Genomic DNA, 19,824 nt, shown 5'->3' with positions numbered 1-19,824 from the left:
TGGTGCTGGTGCTGCTGCTCGTTGCTAGGGGAAACCTCCAGAAAACTCTACACACATACACTGCCCGTATGCCCGCTGACACGTATACGCATACCCATACAAATTTTCGCGCATACACCGCCAGAGACACCTACACTACGCACAGACACGGTCGCCAGCTCGCACATGCTCACCGTTAAAGGGGGCAACGAGAGGAGCTCACGCACGTACGCTCACGCACACCTTCATGCGTCCTGGAAAATGTCGATAACGAAAAACCACTGCTCTTTCGCTCTCTCCTCCTGCCCTTCTCTCTTTCTCGCTATCTTTCTCGTCCGCTTACTCGCTCGCCAGCTCGCTCGCTCGCTCGCTCCACGTTTCGTTCGCTCGATGGTCCGCGCGCGCACCATCGCGAGTACCCATTTCCACTGTTCTTCGAATACCCTTTCCCTCCGTTTCGTTTCCCTTTTTCGCGCGCGATCAAACCAGCTTCCGGAAAAACTGTCTCGTTGCAGCCAGAGGACGAACCGACGATCTCCTTCGATGCGCCGAGCCACGCTCGGTGTCGCGGTTCTCCGCCTTCGTTGCGTGGACGCTCTACCGAATCCTCTGCCTCTACCCAAGATCCTCCCAGCTGCTTATTACCAGACTCGTTTCACGCCCGATTTCCTCGCAAATACGACAGCCCGGTGGGTAGCGAGTTTTTTTTCTAACCGATGTATCCGATGGAGAAGAGAACGAGCGAACGCGTATCGCCGAGCTTTCCTCGCCAAGTTTCGACGAAGCAACGAATCCGATTCGATGGCATTTCGCGACTAGAAACTTCTTTCTTAACCGCGTTCGTCAACGTAGCGCGTAGGGTTGGAAAGAAGGCAAGAAGGTGGTACGCGAGTGCCAATCGATCGTAATAGATATTACGTTATGGTTAGAACGGATGCTGTGGAACAAGACATCTTGGAGAATGATGTAACCACTTTCGTAAAAGAATCTTTCGTAAGAACGTTCCGGCAGAAAAATAACGAAACGCTGAAAATTCGTAGCGGTTCTAATTGGATGGATAGGGACACCGACTGTGCTAGCAGCTTGGCCTCGAAACGTACGACGATGATCGTAACGCGAATCGGACGATCTCGCGCGCCATGGAGCCGCAGGATCGCGATATCTCTCGGACCGCGTCGATCGCTCCAGACCTTCGTCGAATTATCAGGCAGAACAAGGGAAACGCTGGAAGGAAAAAGAATCGCTGGCGTAACCTTACGTGGCAACGACGTAATGGCTCTCGTAAAAAAAAAACGGAGCGTCCTGCGTGCGCGATAAAAATTTACGAGGCAAACAATAATCCGAAAAACCGCAGGCTCGGCAACGTTTCCAAAGTCGAAGGAGGAGGAGGCGAGGAAGAAAGAGGAGGAGGAGGAGGAGAAGGAGGAGAACCCGTGGTGGCGCCATCGTCTTCCGACAGTCTGCCTCCGGCGTACCAACGATTTTTACATCCACGCATGAATATTTATTTTGCGTAGGAGCGTCAACGTTTCGGCCATATCGAACTCTCTGGTTCGTCATCGCCAACCAAACGAGAAAACGGCGGATGGGTGATAAAAGTAACGCGCGAATCTCGCGCGGACGTGTCGAGAACAACCGGAACGAGTGCCCCTGGTATCGCAGATTCGTTTCGCGGAAACGTCGTTACTTTGATCGAAAGCCGGACCGAAATTCGAATTCCCAACTCGAAATCGTTGATTGGATGCGATTGAAAAAGTTAGCCGAGTCATATCTTTCGTAGTTGGTGACTGGAAAGCGCGAATGAAACGCGCGATAGAACGCAACAGCCGAGACGGAGAAGGTTAAGGAAAGAGGCAGAGAGAGAGAGAGAGACAGAGAGAGAGAGAGAGAGAGAAGAGAGGCGAAAAAGAGAAAACGAGAATAGAAGGAAAAAAAGGAAAGGAGCGCGGATCGGCGGACAGGCATCGATTCTGGTCGAAGGTCGAACGACCTTCGGCAAAACGAAGAAGGGAGATTCCCCTGAGTGGAATCGACGTATCGCCTTAGGTCGCGTCGTAGTTCCAAGTTTCCAGTTATAAATTACAGGGTAGACGACCGAGTTCCACCGTTTCTTCTTCGGTCTGACGTCGACGGGGAACGTTCTCTCTTTTCTGCCGAGCCTGCTCCTTCGACGTCCGATCCTTTTTCTCTCGCGTCCTGTTTTGCTCCTCTGCGCCTCGATTCCCCCTTTTTTCTTCTCTTTGGTCGTCTAACTGCCCTAACTGGCTCGCAGAAGCGGTAGACCGCGTATCGAAACGTGCGTTCGAACCACGTGTGGTCCCCATTCATAAAATCCTCGAGCCGTAGCACGTGCATCGAAACCCCCTAAAGGACACCGGCGCACTTTTAAAACACTTCCCCGGGCTCCCCTCGCGATACGACCTTCCCTCTTCTTCTTCTTCTTCTTCTTCTTCCTCCCCTTCCTCTTAGCATATTCGAGTACGCGGAATAAATAAGCACCGACGATCGATCGAACGATACGCGGCGCTACCCTTGCGAAACAAATTGGCCGCGACACGGTGATTCGCGATCGGAATCGATCAACGATCGACCACGATCAACCGTGATCTTACGGCCAACGAAAGAAACAGAAAGTGCAATAAAGAGACAGCTGCTCGACTTTCCAGTAAAAGAGAGGGGAATAAATTATCTGCTTCGACACGCTGTGTACATGAAAATCACGGCAGAGAAATATGTCACTTTGCGAGATTAAACGGAAGAATTTTGACGTGACGCGATTAAAAAGGAAAACGGCCGAAGTAGGCGTGAATCTTTTCGAAATAGCTGATACGTGGACGAAGCTTTAGAGAAAGCCAAAGAGAGCGTGTTCACCGTGACGAGCGATGTTTCAACAATTTTCAAGAGTACGAAAAAAGTTTGTCTCTGAAACCGAATGAAAAGACAATTTTGGCATCACACTGTAGCGATCGAAAACCTACCGAATCTGGAAACTGCGCTTGCCTGTAAAAAAATTGAAAACGTGGTTCGTTCCAATCTTATCCCGTAGCTTTCGTATTATACAGCGAGTCGCGCTTTCTCCGTCGATTCGTGGCCGTATAATAAAGATTTTGCGGAAAAACGAAAAGTACAGGAATGATTTTTTTTCTACCACGTACTGTATACGATAAACCGCCCTTTTCCTGGCCATGTCGCGTCAACTAGTCCCTCTCTCTCTCTCTCTCTCTCTCTCTGTCATCCAGCGAATCGATTTTCGCTTCGGCCTCGTCTAGTCGCGCCTAGTAGCTAATCCATCGGTCTATCGCGATCGTCGTCGGGCCGAGTCAAGTCGGAGTCGAGTCGAGAATAATCCGCGTCGTTTGGCTCTTCGGCTCGCCTTCGGACGTGCTCTTCTCTCTTTTCCTCTTGAAACGAGACAAAGAACTCGAACGAGTCCTCTTGTTCCTCCCTTCCTTCTATACTCTCGTTGCCTCCTCTCAGCCGTTCGAGGAGCAACAACTCTTGCGGTCGAGGCGCGATAATCTTGCCTCGAATCTGTATAGTCGCGATCGATCGAGAGGATTCTCCGTTGCCGCCCCTCGAGAAGCGTGCTCGATTTTCATGTAATTCAAATGAAGCGTGAGCCGTCCTCGCCGAGACTGGCTAAGCCATCCTACCGAAACCGAGACCCAAGTCTCGCCGATCAAACGCATCGTGTATTGTTCTCGCTATCAGGTCCGTTTCGCTTCGCCTTACGCGTCGAACCGCGTGCAGAGAAAATCGCGTCGTCCATCCGCGACGTACGTTATTTCGAAACTTTGATCAACACCGACCTATCGATTTTCAATCGCGCGAGAGGCGCTTCCGAGTTTTCCAGTCCAAGGTCTGGGTTATTCGCTCCAATTTCCGCGTGCAAACTGTTCGACGCGATATCGGCTCTCGCGATTCCATGCCCCGTCCAGACCATTCGTTCTCGTTCTATGCAGAAACTGCGAAACGAATTCGCCCTTCGCTCTCGTCCGAGCGTATAGCTCTCGCGTGTCTCTATCTCGATCGTTCGTAAAACGTCGTTGCGCTGTTACAGATCGGATCGTGTTACCCTCGCAGCGGTTTCCGTGCGTTACGATTTCGACGGAGCAGGCACGAGAAGAGGCGGTGGTTCGCGTCGCTGGGTCATTCGGTCGCGATAAACAGCCGCGCGGTTTAAAAGGTTTTCGCGTGATGTACGCTCGCGGAGGCTATCTTGGTCTGGGAACGAGAGAAGAAAAAACGAACGAACGAATGGACGCGACGGGTTTGCGCGCGGATTCTCTCGACGTTTTTTCCTTGCCTTTCGTTTTTTCTCGCGTTCCATCTGCCTCCCTCTTCGGCCGCTGGAAAATACGCGGAGAATACGCCAAGTGAGTCAATATATCGGATACACACACAGCTGGTATTCCCTGGCCTAGGTCGGCCCAATCAAATTTTATGATTTGTATCCATCTCGTTCCTCGCGATCCTGACCTACCGCCACCCGTTTCACCGATAGTACTCTTTTCGTTGCTTTTTTCGAACCCTCTGTACCTCCATCGGATTCCCCCTGCCTCGACCTCCGCGAAAAAAAGGGAGAGTGACTTCGAAAGTCAATAAATCGAATTTCTATTCGACGCTTTAAACTTTTTCCCTCCAGCCGGCTCGTTTTATCTCCACCCGCCGCACCAACCTCCCTCCCACTCTCCGTTTCGCTTTCCTCGCACGTTCGCCCCTCTCGCGTCTAACGCCAATGAAATACGAACGACCAACAAGATCGCGAATATTTTCTTCCTTTTTTCTCCGCTTTTTCTTCTTCTTTCTCGCGCTTTCGTTACGTCGATCCTCGCGATCGTCGGGTACAGAGTCCAGCCGGAGCGAAGCGCGGGACGGTCGTTTAAAAAAATAGCTCAATCGCGATCGAGCGAGCCGTCTCGTTTGAAAAATATCGTTCTAGCGCGTGTCTCCGGTTTGCGAAAACTCGAACAGCCGGATCGCTACACTGTATCGGTAAAATATCGCGAAACAATTTCGAAATACACGCGTACGTTGTATAACGTACAGCGATCTTGAACGTGTAATTTACGTTTGTATTCTCGTTAAATATCGCGGTTTATCGATACAACGAACGATCCACTGTTCAAGCAGTTAGCGATGTTCGCAAAGCTCGCAATAAATATGTTGTAACTTCTGTACATACCTGTACACCGTCACACTCGTTTCAAATTTCACCGATATAATCGCGATCGTTGCGTCTCGCTACGGTGCTAATGAAATTTCAAAACGTTTCGTATCGCGCGCGTAACCTACGTATTCGTCGACGGTTTCCTCGAATGTTCGAATATTTCCGTGAACCATCGTACGTACGTTAGGCTAACGATACCTTTTCCAAATTACCGAACGTCTGCAAGCGTGTGACGAAACGACCACCGTGCCAGTTACGAGTTAACGAATTAACCGGTTTTCGTTAACCGTGGCGTCGAACAGGCTCGCGATTTTCAAATTTATCCTCCGCTTCTTTAAATTAACGGAGAATCGTCCGGTCGGTGGGAGTTTCGTCGCCGACGATGCCAACGACAACGGCGTCGACGGCGACGTCGGCGATGCTATTGGCGAGCTTAAACGACTGGAACGAGTCTCGGCGTTCTCGGAAAACGTTTAGCCGGCAGCCGGGTGAAATTTGCAGTCTCGATCCGACAGTTCCTCCCCCGAAAATCTTCCACGCTCCAAATGTTCTCCGGTCGGGCGGTAAGACGTTTCGCGGAGAGAAACGAGGTCGTCCGTGTGACCTGAAAACTGTCGGCCGAGCAGAGAACGAAAATCCAAAAGCAGAAGCCAGAGGTAGCGCCGCGTCTGGTTGCGATTCGCGGCTCTGCCAACGCGGATATTTGCGTTCGCGTGCGAACGCGCGAGAGAACAGCGCCTGGCGAACGGAAGAAAGGAAACGGAAAGAGAAGGAGACGTGGCAGAATAAGAGAGAAGGAAAGAGGAGAACCGGCGAAGGGAAAAGAAACGTGGAACGAGTTTGGGCGAAGACGGGCAGGGGTGGGGGAAAAAGGAGATCAAGAGAAAGAGAAACGACCCTTCCTTCGAATCCCCAAAGCGAGACGCCACGGCGACGAGACTTTGACCGAGTTTTGAAGCGACTGCTACAGCGACGCGAGGACGAGAGGGTGAGGGCGGCGCAGCTGGTGGGGCCGTTGGAGGGTGCGGGAAGCAGAAGAGAGAAACGGAGAGGGTAAGCGAGAGTAAGGAAAAGCGAGAGCGAAGAGGAGCGCGCCGCCCTCCCAGACGACCTCCTCCGTTGCCCCGTATCGCCTCGTAATTTCTCGCATAGCCGACAGTAAACCATTTACCGTGGTCGGTGCCAAAAGTTCGCCAGTCACGCTTCGCGATTCTCGCGCGCCCTCCCGTTGCCTTTCGTTCTTTCCGTCCAAGAAACAACCGACAAACCACGAGCAAGCTACGTCGTCCTCCGCTGACGGAAAAAAACCCGAGAAAATAAGGGCAACACGAAGCAAAGGAGAAGAGGGAAAATTTGTATGTCGTTGTACGGATTGATCGATCGATACCGCTCGTGTACCTGTTAGCCGTCGACGCACCTGTTATCAGGACGCCACTGTCCACCAGATACATCGTAGAAAGTAAAACGCGAGGACGATAGACGATCGCGGTAACGTGGCGAAAAACGAAGATGGGTTGGCCGAACTGAAAAGGCGAGACATGCCTCGGGCGCGTAAACAAGAGGGCCACGCGTACGTCCGATATGCTGGATGGCCAGAGAGAACATAGCTCGGATGCCTGAGGGTATCTACCGATCAAAGTTTCGCTCGGACGTGCGCACGCGACGACCGGTCGAAGATATTCATGGGCGACTTTCCCAAACTTGTCAACAACCAGCCGAAAATTCTTCGTAAAGGGGCGCGAGAGGGGTTGCGCGCGAGTCGCGTGTTTCAAACTTGCCAGTTTCTCGCCGAATTCCGGAAAGTTTCGCCTCTTGTTAGCGCTCTCACGCGGCACCAACCAAATCCCCGCTTACTACGGGCTTGCAACGAGAGATAGCGAGCTGGAAACTTTCGCCAAACCTTCTCCAATCGATTCGAACGATTACACTCGCGTTAGCTTTTTACGAGCACGCGTCGTAAAGGCGCGTCGTAAATATCGCATAGGCGCGGTAGAAACGTTGCTGGCGGAGAACAACGGAGACAAGTCCGCGTGGAGATTCGCGTCCGACGCTGCGTCGTCCGTCGAAACGCTGCATCCGTACGCGCGAACAAAATTGCAACCGATCGGACGTCGATCGTTTTCAGTCAACGCAACGGCGAGATTTTGCGGGTTCGCACGCTTCGCGCTTTCAACGTACCATAGATTTACGAGAAACGCAGCGCGTTTGCGCTCGCGCTCGTCCGTAACAACCGACTCCGCTAATCGTAAATGCCACCATTACGCGTTATCGAGGGTACGCGCGATCTCGCGTCGACTGACGGCGATTTTCATCGATCGAGGAAGACGCTCGACGACGAACACCGAATTCTATGTTCTTCGTAATCGCGTATTTCTTTCGGCGTCGTTGAACGTGTCAAGAAAATAACAATTTCTGTCGCGTTGAACGGCCACGCCACTTCGACTCTGCAATCAACGCGTTAAGTCGTTAACCGTGCAGTTCCTGGACGACAAACTCGTATAATCGTGGAATCAAAGGTAGCGAGGACAAGTCGATCTCGGTTGGACACGTTTCGTTCGCGACAGAAACGAACGAATTCGACGTTCGTTGAATTATCGGCTGTTCGACGATCGGAATAGCGCGTGTCGATTCATTGGTATTATTCACGAGAGCCTAGTATTATGGCTAAAAAATTCATTATACATAACATTTCATCAGTCATGAGAACATACAACGATAATGAATTTTTTACGTAGTTTCGGCTTAGTTTGTAGAGTAACATTATAAATAAACTGTAGATGTTTATTCGAGTTCTTAGAAACGCAACCGAGGCATTAGATTCCAAGTAGAGATTTGTTTTTGTTCGTCCTTGTACGTTACACGTATCTCGTAAGTTTGCGTACAGTCGAGTTTCTCACAAGATCCGCGTTTTAGCCATAACTTGATCAACCATAAAACCGAAACCGCACGACCCTTGGAAAAATGGAAAAATACGTGACCGAATATAAATTCGCAGAATTTTCATTTCCATCGCTGATTTTACGGTATACGACGTTAAGTTGTACTTTGTATTTTCTACAGGATGATTTGGTAACTGGTGGTACTACAAGCGGAAGGGGGGGGGGGTGATTCTACGCGAAAAAAGAAGTCGAAAATATAGAATACAAATTTTTCGTTCGAGGCTTCGTTTTCGAGAACATCGACTTTGAATTTTCGCTCGGTACGCGTGCACTTTGTCGCGTCTCGTTATACCGGATCTCACTGTCTCGATGGAAAAATTAAAAAAAAAAAGTTTTATTCTATATTTTCGACTTCTTTTTTCGCGTAGAATCACCCCCTTTCCGCTCGTACCACCAGTTACCAACCACCCTGTATAAATACGCCATATTATACAACGATCTTCGTTCAAACCTTGTTCGAACGTTAACGTTCAACTCTTTTAGGTGTGAAGATACGAGCGTGCTCGTGTGTACTTTTCCATACAACCGAACGGACTGTTAAAACGCGCGTGGAACACACAGGCGAAAAAAACGAAACTCGCTGGTTTGCGGCAAGTCTGATTAAAAAATGACCCGTTCTTTAATGTTGGCTCGTATAGTATAAAATCGAAACACAGGCTGCGATCGTCCTTTGTAAAGGCACGGACAGACATTACACACGTTGCGAGCAGTGCGCATTCGCGCACCTTCGTGCGAACAGACGAAACGTACGTGCAAGTGCTATTTGCGCGTTCGATGCACGTTTTCACCGTGTCGCTGTACGCGTATGCGTGTCATCGCGCGAAGCGACGCGCGTCATTACACGCTAACCACGCACTGTCTTTCGTTCTCTCATTGTCCGTCGTTGGACAAAGAAAAGAAGATCGCGTGTCGTAATTTTGGCAAGTCCGTCGTTCTTTTCGCGTTGCTGTGTTTCTATCGTTGTTGTCCTTCGCGTTTTCCCGTTCCTATCGTTCGCGGAGAGGAAGATGGAATACGAGAGAGTCTCGGCGACTCGATTACCTCGTCTCGGTGGAGAAGTTCCAAATTTTTTCGCTTTCACGGCCATGCGTTTAATTTACGTTTCGCGGCGAAGCAAGTGGCGAGGAAGAAAGTTGCGGGACGGATCTTAAAATTCAGCGACGGGCATAATTAAACGAACGTTGCGTAATATCTGGCAAACCAGTGGTGTATTATTGTATTAATTTATAAAAAGTGTGTTTAATTATTCAGATCGTTATAACTCTCTGACCGGTGGCAGGCGAATCTACTCCAAAAAGCAGCGCCGTCGTACCGCGATGCAATTAAAGTCAAATGTAAACTGATAGGGACGCTGTTACACGAAACTTCGAGGTAATGATTACGCGAACCGTTGTAATTTATTACCGCGTATGTTCGTTATTCTCAATTGTAACGTAATTCGGTAATACGGCCTAATTGCGGTCTTAATAAGACCGAGTCTGCTACTGTCTTCCACGTGATTTCCACCTCTTTTCTCTTCTCTTCTCTTCTCTTTTGCTATCGTATTTTCAAAAGCGGCGAGCGCAAAGCGAGAATTCATTTTTCCACGTTCGTGTAGCGGCCGAAACACGCTATGTCCTTGCTCGGTCCGTACCGAAACCGGTTCATCGAGCATATTTATATCGCCAACGTTTCTTATTTCGTGCGCTGTATCGCAGCGTTAACAGATAAGGCGATCGTCTAAACAGAGGATAACTCGAACGAACGGTACACCCGAACGTATGCAACGGTTAAACATTTCCGTTGTAAATACCTTTTCGCAATTTGTTTCGCGTTCGATAAGCAGGATGACTCATCGAACGCTCGTTATCGCGTTCCTTGCCAAATGGAGCTCGATACGTTTCTCATTAACGCTGGAAAATGCCGCTTTCCTACGTTTCGCTTTTTTTTTTCTTTTTTTCCTTTTAACATTTTCTCCTGAAATTACGAGGATACAGCGATCCGCTGAGAACAGGCAGTTTGGAGAAATTGGCTAACGACAATCGGCGAAACTACACGTATCCTCGTAGTTGTTTGTGTTTCGTTTGGCCGATGCGTCGACGACGAGCTTTTCCACGGATATTATTCGTCGCGTTAGAAAGTTTGACAAGTTTACGCTTAAAGAACACGGTTTACCAATACAGTGCGACTCGGATCTTTTAAACGCTCCTTATTCGAACCTCCGACGTGTACAAGACGTTGAACTGGAAGCGTATTATTTAGCGGAAATTTAGCATGCGGCATGAACGGCTATCTAAAGTATATAATAAGCCTTAAAAGTAGTGGCACTGTATATCGAAGCTTATTAATATAATGAATATAATTGGCTGTTTAAACAATTTTATCACTTCTTCTAGAAAATGTATACTTGCACCAAATATCCTCTATACTTCCATACTTCAAACTACCATACCATTTCTTTCCGTTTACCGTGTTAATTAAAATTTCAAAATATTTTAGAGATCATCGGCGATCGTGCGTATTCGTAACGAGTTTCTACGAGTGCGGAAATACGTTTGCGTATAACCGTAATTCCTTTAATCGAGGTCCTATCGTATGTAAAAACGGAGAAGAAGAAGAAGAAGGACGAGACGGAGGATGTGTCAGGCACCGTGAAAGCACTGCGAGTTCTCGGTGTTTACGAGCATTTCTCAAATGTTGCGACCCGCGTTGCTTACATCGACTTTGTCGAGACGAAAAGGTCGAAAGAGCGAAAACCGTGGAGGAGCCGGAGAAGCCCGAAACGCGGCGAACGCGCACGACGTATTCTCTGCTTCGACATCAGCGTGCTGCACCTATGCGTGGATGATTATCGAAAGAAGAGAAGAAGGGGAAATAGTGGTAGTAGTAGTAGTAGTGGTAGTAGTAGTAGTAACAGTAGTAGTTGTAGTAGTAGTAGTAGTAGTAGTAGTTGTACTGGTAGTAGTAGAAGTAGAAGTAGAAGAAGAAGAAAAGTAAGGAAAAAAAAGAAACTGTTCGGCGGGTTGGTACGCGAAGGAAACCGTAGGTAATCGAGCGAGCAGAAACGCTGACGCAGATAAGGGAAACCCTTACGACCGCTTCTAGTGCGGCAGCTATTTACGAGCGGTCTCGGTCTGCTCCGATGGAAGAGCCAAGGTGTTCGCGCTGGTCACCGGATCGCAAATCCGAAAATTCCGTGGCTCTGGCAAATTTTCATCCCTTTACTTTATTCTCCGTGTCCCAGAATCGTGTTCTCTCGACACCCTTCCAATTAACCCTAGCTGCATCCTTCCCGATCATTTTCCACCAAATCGTTAGTTTCTCGTGGGTAGACATTTCTCCAAGTCGAACACGGCAGAATCGTTATTGATAAGCGAGACTTCTCGTTTCGATCGACGAACTCGTGACGAAATCAGTCGTATCCAAGATTAGACTATCTTCGAGAAAGCAATAAGAGAATGGCTTTTATTTTAGATATAATCGTAACGGAACGTAAATGTCCGCGGTTTAATTACGAATCTCTCGGTTACATGCCGATTATTCCTCTAAAACGTAGAAAATTCGACCGAGACGTAACAAATTCGAGGATCGTGGCAGGTTCGCTCGTGCTTTTCGTACAGTTCGTGTGATTCGTCACGCCGTAAAACCTTTTCGTAGACACTGAAATGGCGATAAAATTTTGCTAAAATCTAGAGATGCGCAACGTCGCGAGGTAATTTATTCGGCATTCGATTCGCGATTTCCAAGCCGTCGACCGAACTTGTTAACGAAATTATGTAACGGAAGAAGCTTCGACGTATCGAGCGTTGGCGAATCCGCGGATTCTTTTTCGATTCCACTTCCTTTCGACCGTCGAATGCGTAATCGCCGCTCGAGTTTTTGCGATTCTCGAGTTCGCGAAGGTTACTCGTAAAATTCACGCACGTCGTTACGCGCTTTCCGTCGAGGATGCCAAGGTTGCCGCGAAATCGCGTACAACGCGTAACTCGGTTGCCAACAGAATCGCCGGATCGTTCGAATTTCTCGCTCGTTCGTTACGTTGTGCCCGCACCGTGTCAAGAAAACGGAGACGGAACGGTTCTTGTTCTCCGAGCTTTCTCGTCGATACGCGCTGCTGCCGTTGAACGAAAATACCAAAGACACGTATCGCCCCGAGAAATGTTCCTGTCGACCGAGTCCGCGACCCGTCTTTTTTTAACGAGTCCCACGATATTTCTTTTTCCTCCTTCTTCTTTCTTTTTTCGCAACCATCGCCGATACGGACCTCGTGCATCGCTCAAGTTGGTCGATTTTGCAGGACTCGAGAGAAAAAGTTCTAATCCGGCAACGTTGGCCTCCGAGCGAGAACAGACCGGTACAGCTTGATAAAAATAAATTTGCGCCCGGAATAATCACGGAGCTCCCTAGAGATCCGTATGGTCGGTGTCTTAGGTGCTGTTTGGCGTAGCGAGACCGATACGTAGCGCGTTATGCGTTGTGCGTGGCACCCGATGCGTAGTGCGTTCCGATCGCGGAGAAGTCGTTTTTCCTCCATAACGGCCGGAACATCCGCGTCACAGCGAATCGCCGAAAATCTGCTGCGACGGCTATTCGCGTTCCGTGTGTTCGCCGCTTTCGAAGCTATGGCAAAGCAAACGCTCCGATCGAAGATGTTTCGCGCGACTTCTCAAACGGACGCAAAATCGATCCTCTAGGTCTGTCATTGCTCGATCTTCTTGGCGACGCGGTTTCCCTTCGTCATCGATCGTGTACGATACGATGCTTTTTCGAGCGGAGGACCGGCCACCACGGCGACATCGCTGTCGTCGTCGTCGTCGTCGTCGTTCTATCTTCCGTTCTACGGAACGAGTCACTCGAACGGGTCCTCGACTTTTGAAAAGACGCGTATCACGAACGTTGTGGAACGCGTTGCACGAACGAACAACCGGTGGAAGAGGAGAGAGGCGGAGAGCGGGAAAGACGCGTGTTACGAAACCATAGCCTGCGAGAACCGAAGGAGGAGAAGAGGAGAGCAGAGCCCGTTCGACGAGCTCTCTTCGTGCGGCCGTTTGTGTTCTATCCTCCTCCTCCTCCTCCTCCTCCTCGTCCTCCTCCGCCGCCGCCGCCGCCGCCGCCGCCACCTGCCGCCGCCGCCTCCTCGTTCTCCTCTTCCTCCTCCTACCTTCCCTCCTGCCGCCCCCGCCACCCGTCCCCTTGTGCCCCGCGTCCTCCTCGGCCGTCTCTTCTTCCGTTCCCTCACCTCCTTCCCTCCTTCCCGTCTTTCGCATCCACCTTCCTACTTTTCCTTCTCTCGCTCGTTTATTCCCTCTCCGCCTCTTTCTTCCTCTTTTGCCGCGTTACTCGCTTCTCTCCTTTCCGTCTCCTACCCTCCTTCCTACCTCCGGCTCGCCGTTTCCACCTCGACGTTTGCTTCGGGCTAAAATAAAAACGCGAGGGAGATAACCGTGTGCGAGACGCGAGAGAAAGGAGAAGAGTGACGGAACAAGGAAGAGGGAGGGAGAGAGAGAGGAACGGCCGAACGCGTACACGTACGGAGAAGAAAAGAAAGAACGGACAGAGTGTAAAGGCGCGAAGGAGTGGAGAGTAAAATGATCGGCGCGAAGGGAAGGAAGAGACGACGGAGCCGGAGAGGAAGGTAACGCGGACGAACCGAGCATACTCGAAGGAAGAAGAACGAACAGAAGAAGCGCGAGGCGAGGAAGAAAAAAGAAAAGAAAAAAAGGAGCAACGGACGCGCGAGGAAGCAGAGGAGAACCAGTCGAGACACGGGGTTAGGGTTTCGCGTCGCTCGGAATGCGATTTACGCGCGTTAACTCTAAAAGTCATGCACGTCTCGTCCTTACGTTCCTTTTTCTCCCCCTTTCCTCTTCCTCCGCTTGTCCTTTTATTCTGGTCCACTAGGCGGGAAACGATCTAACCGATCGGCCGCCACGCTCTCCTCCTCTTTCAAAACGCATGCCGAGTGTTTTTCCGCGTTTCGACTACGTGCCGCGAATATCCGAGACTCGGCCGTGAACGAGACGTACTCGCCATTCCATCGCGATTTCCCGAAATCGCGAATTCTCGACAGACGCGCGCGACAATCAGCCGCGTCGATCACGACTGCTGCGTCGTTCGTGTAATAACGCTCCCAGGTAATTAGAATCCTAGTCCGTCGAAGAATAATTGCCGTGATTGCGCCAGCCTCGATGCTAGCGATCGAGTTAGCCAAGACTGGGCTGCGACGCTAGGTTCCGCGCGAGCTGTAACAGCGGACGTTCCGACCAATTCCAAAATCAAAATGCACAACTACTCGAAAGAATACGCGAAAGGATCCCGACTACAGCTCCGCTAGTCCAGCGCCGATAACAACGAATCGAGGATCGGCAAGACTCAGTTAGCGACGTTGTACAGTCATCGAAGTTGCGACGCCAAGTCCAAAGTGGTCAAACTCTCCGTAGAACTTTAAACTCTGACTCGTCACGCGTCACGTATTTACACTATTTGCATAGAACGCGTCGACCGTCTCCTGTTCGTCGTTCACGGTTCCAGCCTTATTCGTTCTCTACCTCCAGCCGACTCTTCGAACCTCCGATCGCGCGTGAATGCGACAACCTTGGTCGCGTATCTTTATCGCGGTGCTACCCTGGACGCGGTGCACGAGCAAGCTTTGACCGAACGTGTCCGTGTAAAGTTCGTCCTTGGTTGGCACGTTCCAATCGTTCGTTACACTCGGGGGAGGAGGACGCTTCGCTTTTTTTCTAAGAGAAACGTTAAACGGTGTTAAATTACCGTAGCAAAGAATACGGCTTTGTCGAAGCCGATTCTCGGATACCTGGCTCTCGTAGGCCATTCATGTATTCCGAACTTATGGAATACATGAATAACTTGGACGAGAGCGACCGGCAGCGAGTCGAAGGAAGTGAGCGGACAACGAAGAAAGAGAAGGCAGACCACTGATCCGAGAAGGAGGCTCGATCTTATCGATAAGGTCGATTTTTATCGGTGAAACACGATTTATCCGCGACACGTGACCGCGTTCGCGTTCTCTCTACTCTTGTTGCTCGTGTCCGAGGAGCGTAGGTGGCAGCGATGAAATCGTTTACCATATCTTTCTCGCGTTATCCACGCCAAAACACGTCCTTCGGCCACGTGGCTTCGTTTACCTTCGTATCTTTCGATTGTTGCCGTGCCGAGACCGCGACCGCGACCACGACCGCGATCGCGCGTTCGCACCACCGACTCGCAATTTCCTCGTCGTTCCTTCCCTTCGATCCTCCGTAGATACGAACAACGATAATCTGCCAGATCTACGTTACGCGGAGCTCGCAGCAACCAGTGCAAGTCCGATCGACTCTGCCGGGTTAGACACACGGACTTTGATCTCACACGCGTTTTCCGCTGTAGTATGGACGCTATTAGTAGATTGCGGTTATCGGTTGATTTACGTTTACGGGAGAAATCCTGCTGTTCTTCTCGCTTCTTTATCGAGTTTCTATCCGATACTTGCACCACACGGGTATTTGGAAATTATCCGTATCTTAATAATATCCGTTGATATCGGATCGCATGTAGCTCGACAGAGTGGAAAAAAACAGCAGGACTAGAAACGTATCGAAAAAAAAAAAAAAAAAAAACATACACATACAGACCGGAAGCAAAGTGTCCTCTATAAAACTTATAGAGGAAGTCGCTCTACTTAGCTTTGGATTATCTCTTTGGAAAGGTTCGAGAAAATAGGAATTCGACAAAAAAAATTCGCCACTTAATCGTTAACTGATACGCGATTGTATTTGCGTGAGCGAAGCAAACGGAATATTCCTTTTACCTCTGCCTCGTCGTTCCTAGTCCTGTTTTCCACTGCGCGTAGTAGCGTTCGATACTATACCGTTCGTCGCTTGGAAGGCACTCGAAAGGAATGCAGATCCGATTGGTCGTTTATCATAAACTCGATGCAATAATAAAAAACACGCGTATCGCTAAAAGTTTCGCATCTACAAAGTTTTTACGCATCTACAAACTCTCAGAGTTTTGTTTCTAAAGGCATCAAAATTCATAAACACGCTGCTTGCCAGAGAATTCGGTGCTCGATGGGTTTCGTTAAACGAACTCGCGCGTCGTTTCACGCGTCATCTTCCGAACGGCGAACGACGTTTCGTTCGAGGCGACGCGCGTGTTCGTGCATCGGACGAAGCGAAGGGATCAAATGGATATCGGCGACTCGCGATCGTATCGAAGAATAGCGCGATGGAGAGGCGAGGAAAGTTGGCGAGGAATTTGTCGGGAAACGGCTAGAGATAGCAGATACCGGTCGAAGCAGAGAATCTAGTAGCCTTGACCTATTGGCGGCCTCGCGTCTGGTCCAAACTTCTCGCGGTTTCGCTTCGCTCCTGTTCGATTCGATTCGGTTTGATTCTCCAGAAGCCGCATCAAACGCGTTTATCGGTGTCCGTTTCCGGGCCGGACACAGCCGCTGCAAGAAACTTCTTCCTCGCAAGGAAAAAAGAAACCGCACGGCTATCGGCGACTATGTTCACACGATGCGATCACCGACGGATTTAGCTACGCGTTTCGTCTTTTTTCCTTTTCTTTTTTTCTTTTCCTTTTTCTTTTTTTTTTTTTTTTTTCTCCGATCGAGGAAAACGCTCGCTCGACTCGCGCGTTGCCTTCCACTCGGTTATCGTCGCGACATCGATCACGGTACGCAGACCGTGGTGGGAACTTCAACGACGAGATACCTCAAACAAATTGTACGGTTTAAGGAACGAGGGCACGACCGGACCTTGCGCAACGAATACAAATGCTACCCTGTCCCTTCGTGGCGCGTGACGAAATTCATAAAAAGCCTGAGAGGTCGGGAACCAAGGGTGGAACCGCGGCCATGAGACGGAGAGACAGGGACGGAGAGAGAGAGAGAGGAGACGCTCCTATCGACGACAACGCGATAACGCGTTCGTGGGAAAGGCTGTGACGAAATTGAAGGATTCGCACGGTGCGACAGAGACCAAGTCAAGTCGTCGTCAAGGAATCGGAGATTTTCGAGCCACGATCCTTCCATCGTCTCGGTTTCAACTCGAACTTCTCGTTGGCGATCCGACGGCGACCGTGGTGGATCTTTCGACTTGTTCGCTTCTGTAGCGCTTTTGCTCGCGCTATCGTTGCTCCGTGACAACGGACGATCGCGATACGCGTTACTGCGAAGACAAAAAGTGAAATTTCACGTGGAAACGGGGAACGCTGGTCTGTGTCGCTGTGTCGTCACCGTCGGAACGCGGCTTCGGCCTCCGATTCTCAACGGAGATCGGTGCGAAAGCCTTCTAGACGCGTGGTTGATACGTTTCGCGGTTAAAACGGTAGGCGAGCGTAACAAAAGTAAAGACAGCGAAAGGTTTCGCGTATATAGGAAACTTACAGTTTGTAGTGGTGCTGCATGTGATGAGCCAAATGCAGGTCGGCAGGATGTTGTTGAAGTTGCTGCTGCTGCTGTTGTTGCTGTTGTTGTTGCGGGTGCATAGCCTGGTGATGATGTGTCTGCGGGGGATCCAGGCTAGAGGCACCCAAGAGGGTGGCGCTCTCCCTAAATAGCGTTGCCACCTGCATCCTGGCTGATTATCGGCCGCGTTTCCGAGCGAATAACCGCGTATTTGTCTGTCCGCGAACGAGTCACGTCCTTTCGAGATCCGATACCACTTGCACGGTATCACCGGTAGTGGTTGCCGACGGTTTTGCCAGTCTTTGAGAGCAGCACGCTTCCTGGCGTCGAAGAACGTCGGGATACTCGGGATCGCGAGGTTCGAGAGAAAGATTGGAAGGGTCGATAGACGGACAGGTAGACAGGTAGGCAGGCAGTCGGGTGGCGGACGGGTATGCGGGCAGGCAGGTACAGGCAGACAGGCAAGCAAGCGAGCAAGCAAGCGAGCAAGCAAACTGACAGACAGGACCGCTCTCCCCGACGGCTTCGCGGAGAGAACGCGAGCCGTCGGCAGGGTAACGCGAGTAGAAAGAACGCGCGCGATCCCGCGTGACTAATATGCTCGCACCAACACTCACTACTACGGCACTGTGTGTCACCCTGCGTTGAACGTAAACTGTCGTACCGTCGCGACGACGGGACCGACGGCGAGCCCGGTCGGTCGCCGACGACGGTCGCCGGCAAGGAGGCGAGACGGACGACGACGGATCCGGCGGCGGCGATGGCGGCGGCGATTGCCGCGTATTCGAGCGGATTCGATCGAGATTCAATCGAGTCCTCTCGTGCTGCTCGTCCTCCGGTTACCGCTCGTGATCCTCCTTACCACCATCGTCATCGTCCTCCAGGATATCCGACGGTCGGTCTCGGGAGCGCCTCGATCCTCCGTCGGGCAGCTGTTGACGTCGGCTCGGTGTATCCAAAGCCGAAGTGTTGCGAGGGCGAGAAAGAGAGAGGGAAAAACGAACCGCTGTCGTTAGCCGGACCCACGGTGTCCAGCTGTGTCGATACTTTTGGCTGCAGACCTTTTCGAGAGACGCTGCTCTCTCGCAGTTTTCACCCGTACGCGGCTACACGTGACCACCACAACTGCGATGGTTCAGCCAGCCGAGTATCCCTCTCGGCCGAAAACTTTCTTCTCTTCGAGTTTCTCCTGTTCCGCGTTGCCGGTTCTCGGTCGACCCTCTCGCGTCTCCTCTAGCGTCTCCTCTCGTTTGGTTTCGTCGTCTTCGACTCTCGTTTCTTTGCTCGCAATGCCACTGCACGGTTTGCGTTGCTCGGCCTCCTCAAGACGCGCCGACCAAAGAAAAGGCTACTCGACTCGATTCTCGCGACGGATCCGTTCCGTCCTCCACCATCTCTTTCGCTCCTCGTCCGTTTCCTCGCTCTCGCTTCTCTTGCTCGTTCGCTCGCGGCAAAGCGGTCTCGTCCGAGGGATTCGCGTTCGCTGCACCCACGCCCCGAACGATAAAGACGGCACAATGTTTTCTCTTTTTTTCCTGTCTTCCGCCTTTCTCTCTCGCTCGCTCGCTCGCTCTTTTTCTCCCTCTCTTGCCTCTTTCTCCGTTTCACTGGACGAGCGTCGATGGTTCGTTCGGTCGTCTCGCCAACCGGACGACTCGTCGCGTTATTTCGCTCTCGATAACGTAACGACGTGTACCGCTCCTAAACCTCGGTACGCTGCTCCACGATACGACACTCCACCGCGAACGCGCCTTCTCTTCGTCTCTTTTCTCTCCTTTGTCTTCGGTGTCCGACTCTATCCCGTCTCTATCTGCTTTCTCTATCCTTCGCTGTATACGCCTTGCTCCGTATTCGTTTCGACGAGAAGTCTACTGTCGCGTAAACATTCGTCCACGCACACCACGGATGTTGAAACCGCGGCAGCAAGAGTCGGCGCCGCACTGCTTGGCCGTGTCGCTGGTTCGGTCGCTCGAGCCGAGAGGTTCGTGCGTTTCCGACCTCCATCGACTACGTTCGGTCTCGCTCGGTTTCAGAGCCTCCCGCCGACCGCGTCGGCGGTGGCGGCGGCGGCGGCGACGACGACGACGACGGCAATGACGACGACGGCGACGACGACGACTACGACGACGACGACGACTACGAAGACGACGACGACGAAGACGACGAAGACGACGACAACGACGACGACGACGACGAAGACGACGACAACGACGACAACGACGACTACGTTGCTGGTACCAGTAACGGTAGCAACGGCGATATCTGTGCCAGCGACGACGATTACGATCGTTGCTAGCAACGTCTGTAAAATTTCTACATTTGTCTCGTCCTCTTCTCGCCTCTCT

The 19,824-nt window shown here is 51.0% G+C and overlaps 1 protein-coding gene across 1 annotated transcript in view; it reads right to left on the bottom strand.

The window, feature by feature from the left end:
* Window positions 1-19,522, bottom strand: part of LOC117208381 (probable serine/threonine-protein kinase yakA) — a 56,141-nt gene extending 36,619 nt beyond the window's left edge. Inside the window, exons 1-2 of the mRNA XM_033449553.1 lie at window positions 18,097-19,522; window positions 17,459-17,799 (exon numbers count right to left, since the gene is read on the bottom strand). Of these exons, the coding sequence (XP_033305444.1) occupies window positions 17,459-17,646 (188 nt within the window). The 5' untranslated portion in view covers window positions 17,647-17,799; window positions 18,097-19,522. The remainder of the gene's footprint in view (window positions 1-17,458; window positions 17,800-18,096) is intronic.
* Window positions 19,523-19,824: the final 302 nt, after the last annotated feature.

The sequence above is a fragment of the Bombus bifarius genome, unplaced genomic scaffold, assembly GCF_011952205.1.
Source record: "Bombus bifarius isolate JDL3187 unplaced genomic scaffold, Bbif_JDL3187 scf7180000008062, whole genome shotgun sequence".
In the NCBI taxonomy this organism is placed as follows: domain Eukaryota; kingdom Metazoa; phylum Arthropoda; class Insecta; order Hymenoptera; family Apidae; genus Bombus; species Bombus bifarius.
This window is presented reverse-complemented; position numbering and strand designations above follow the sequence as displayed.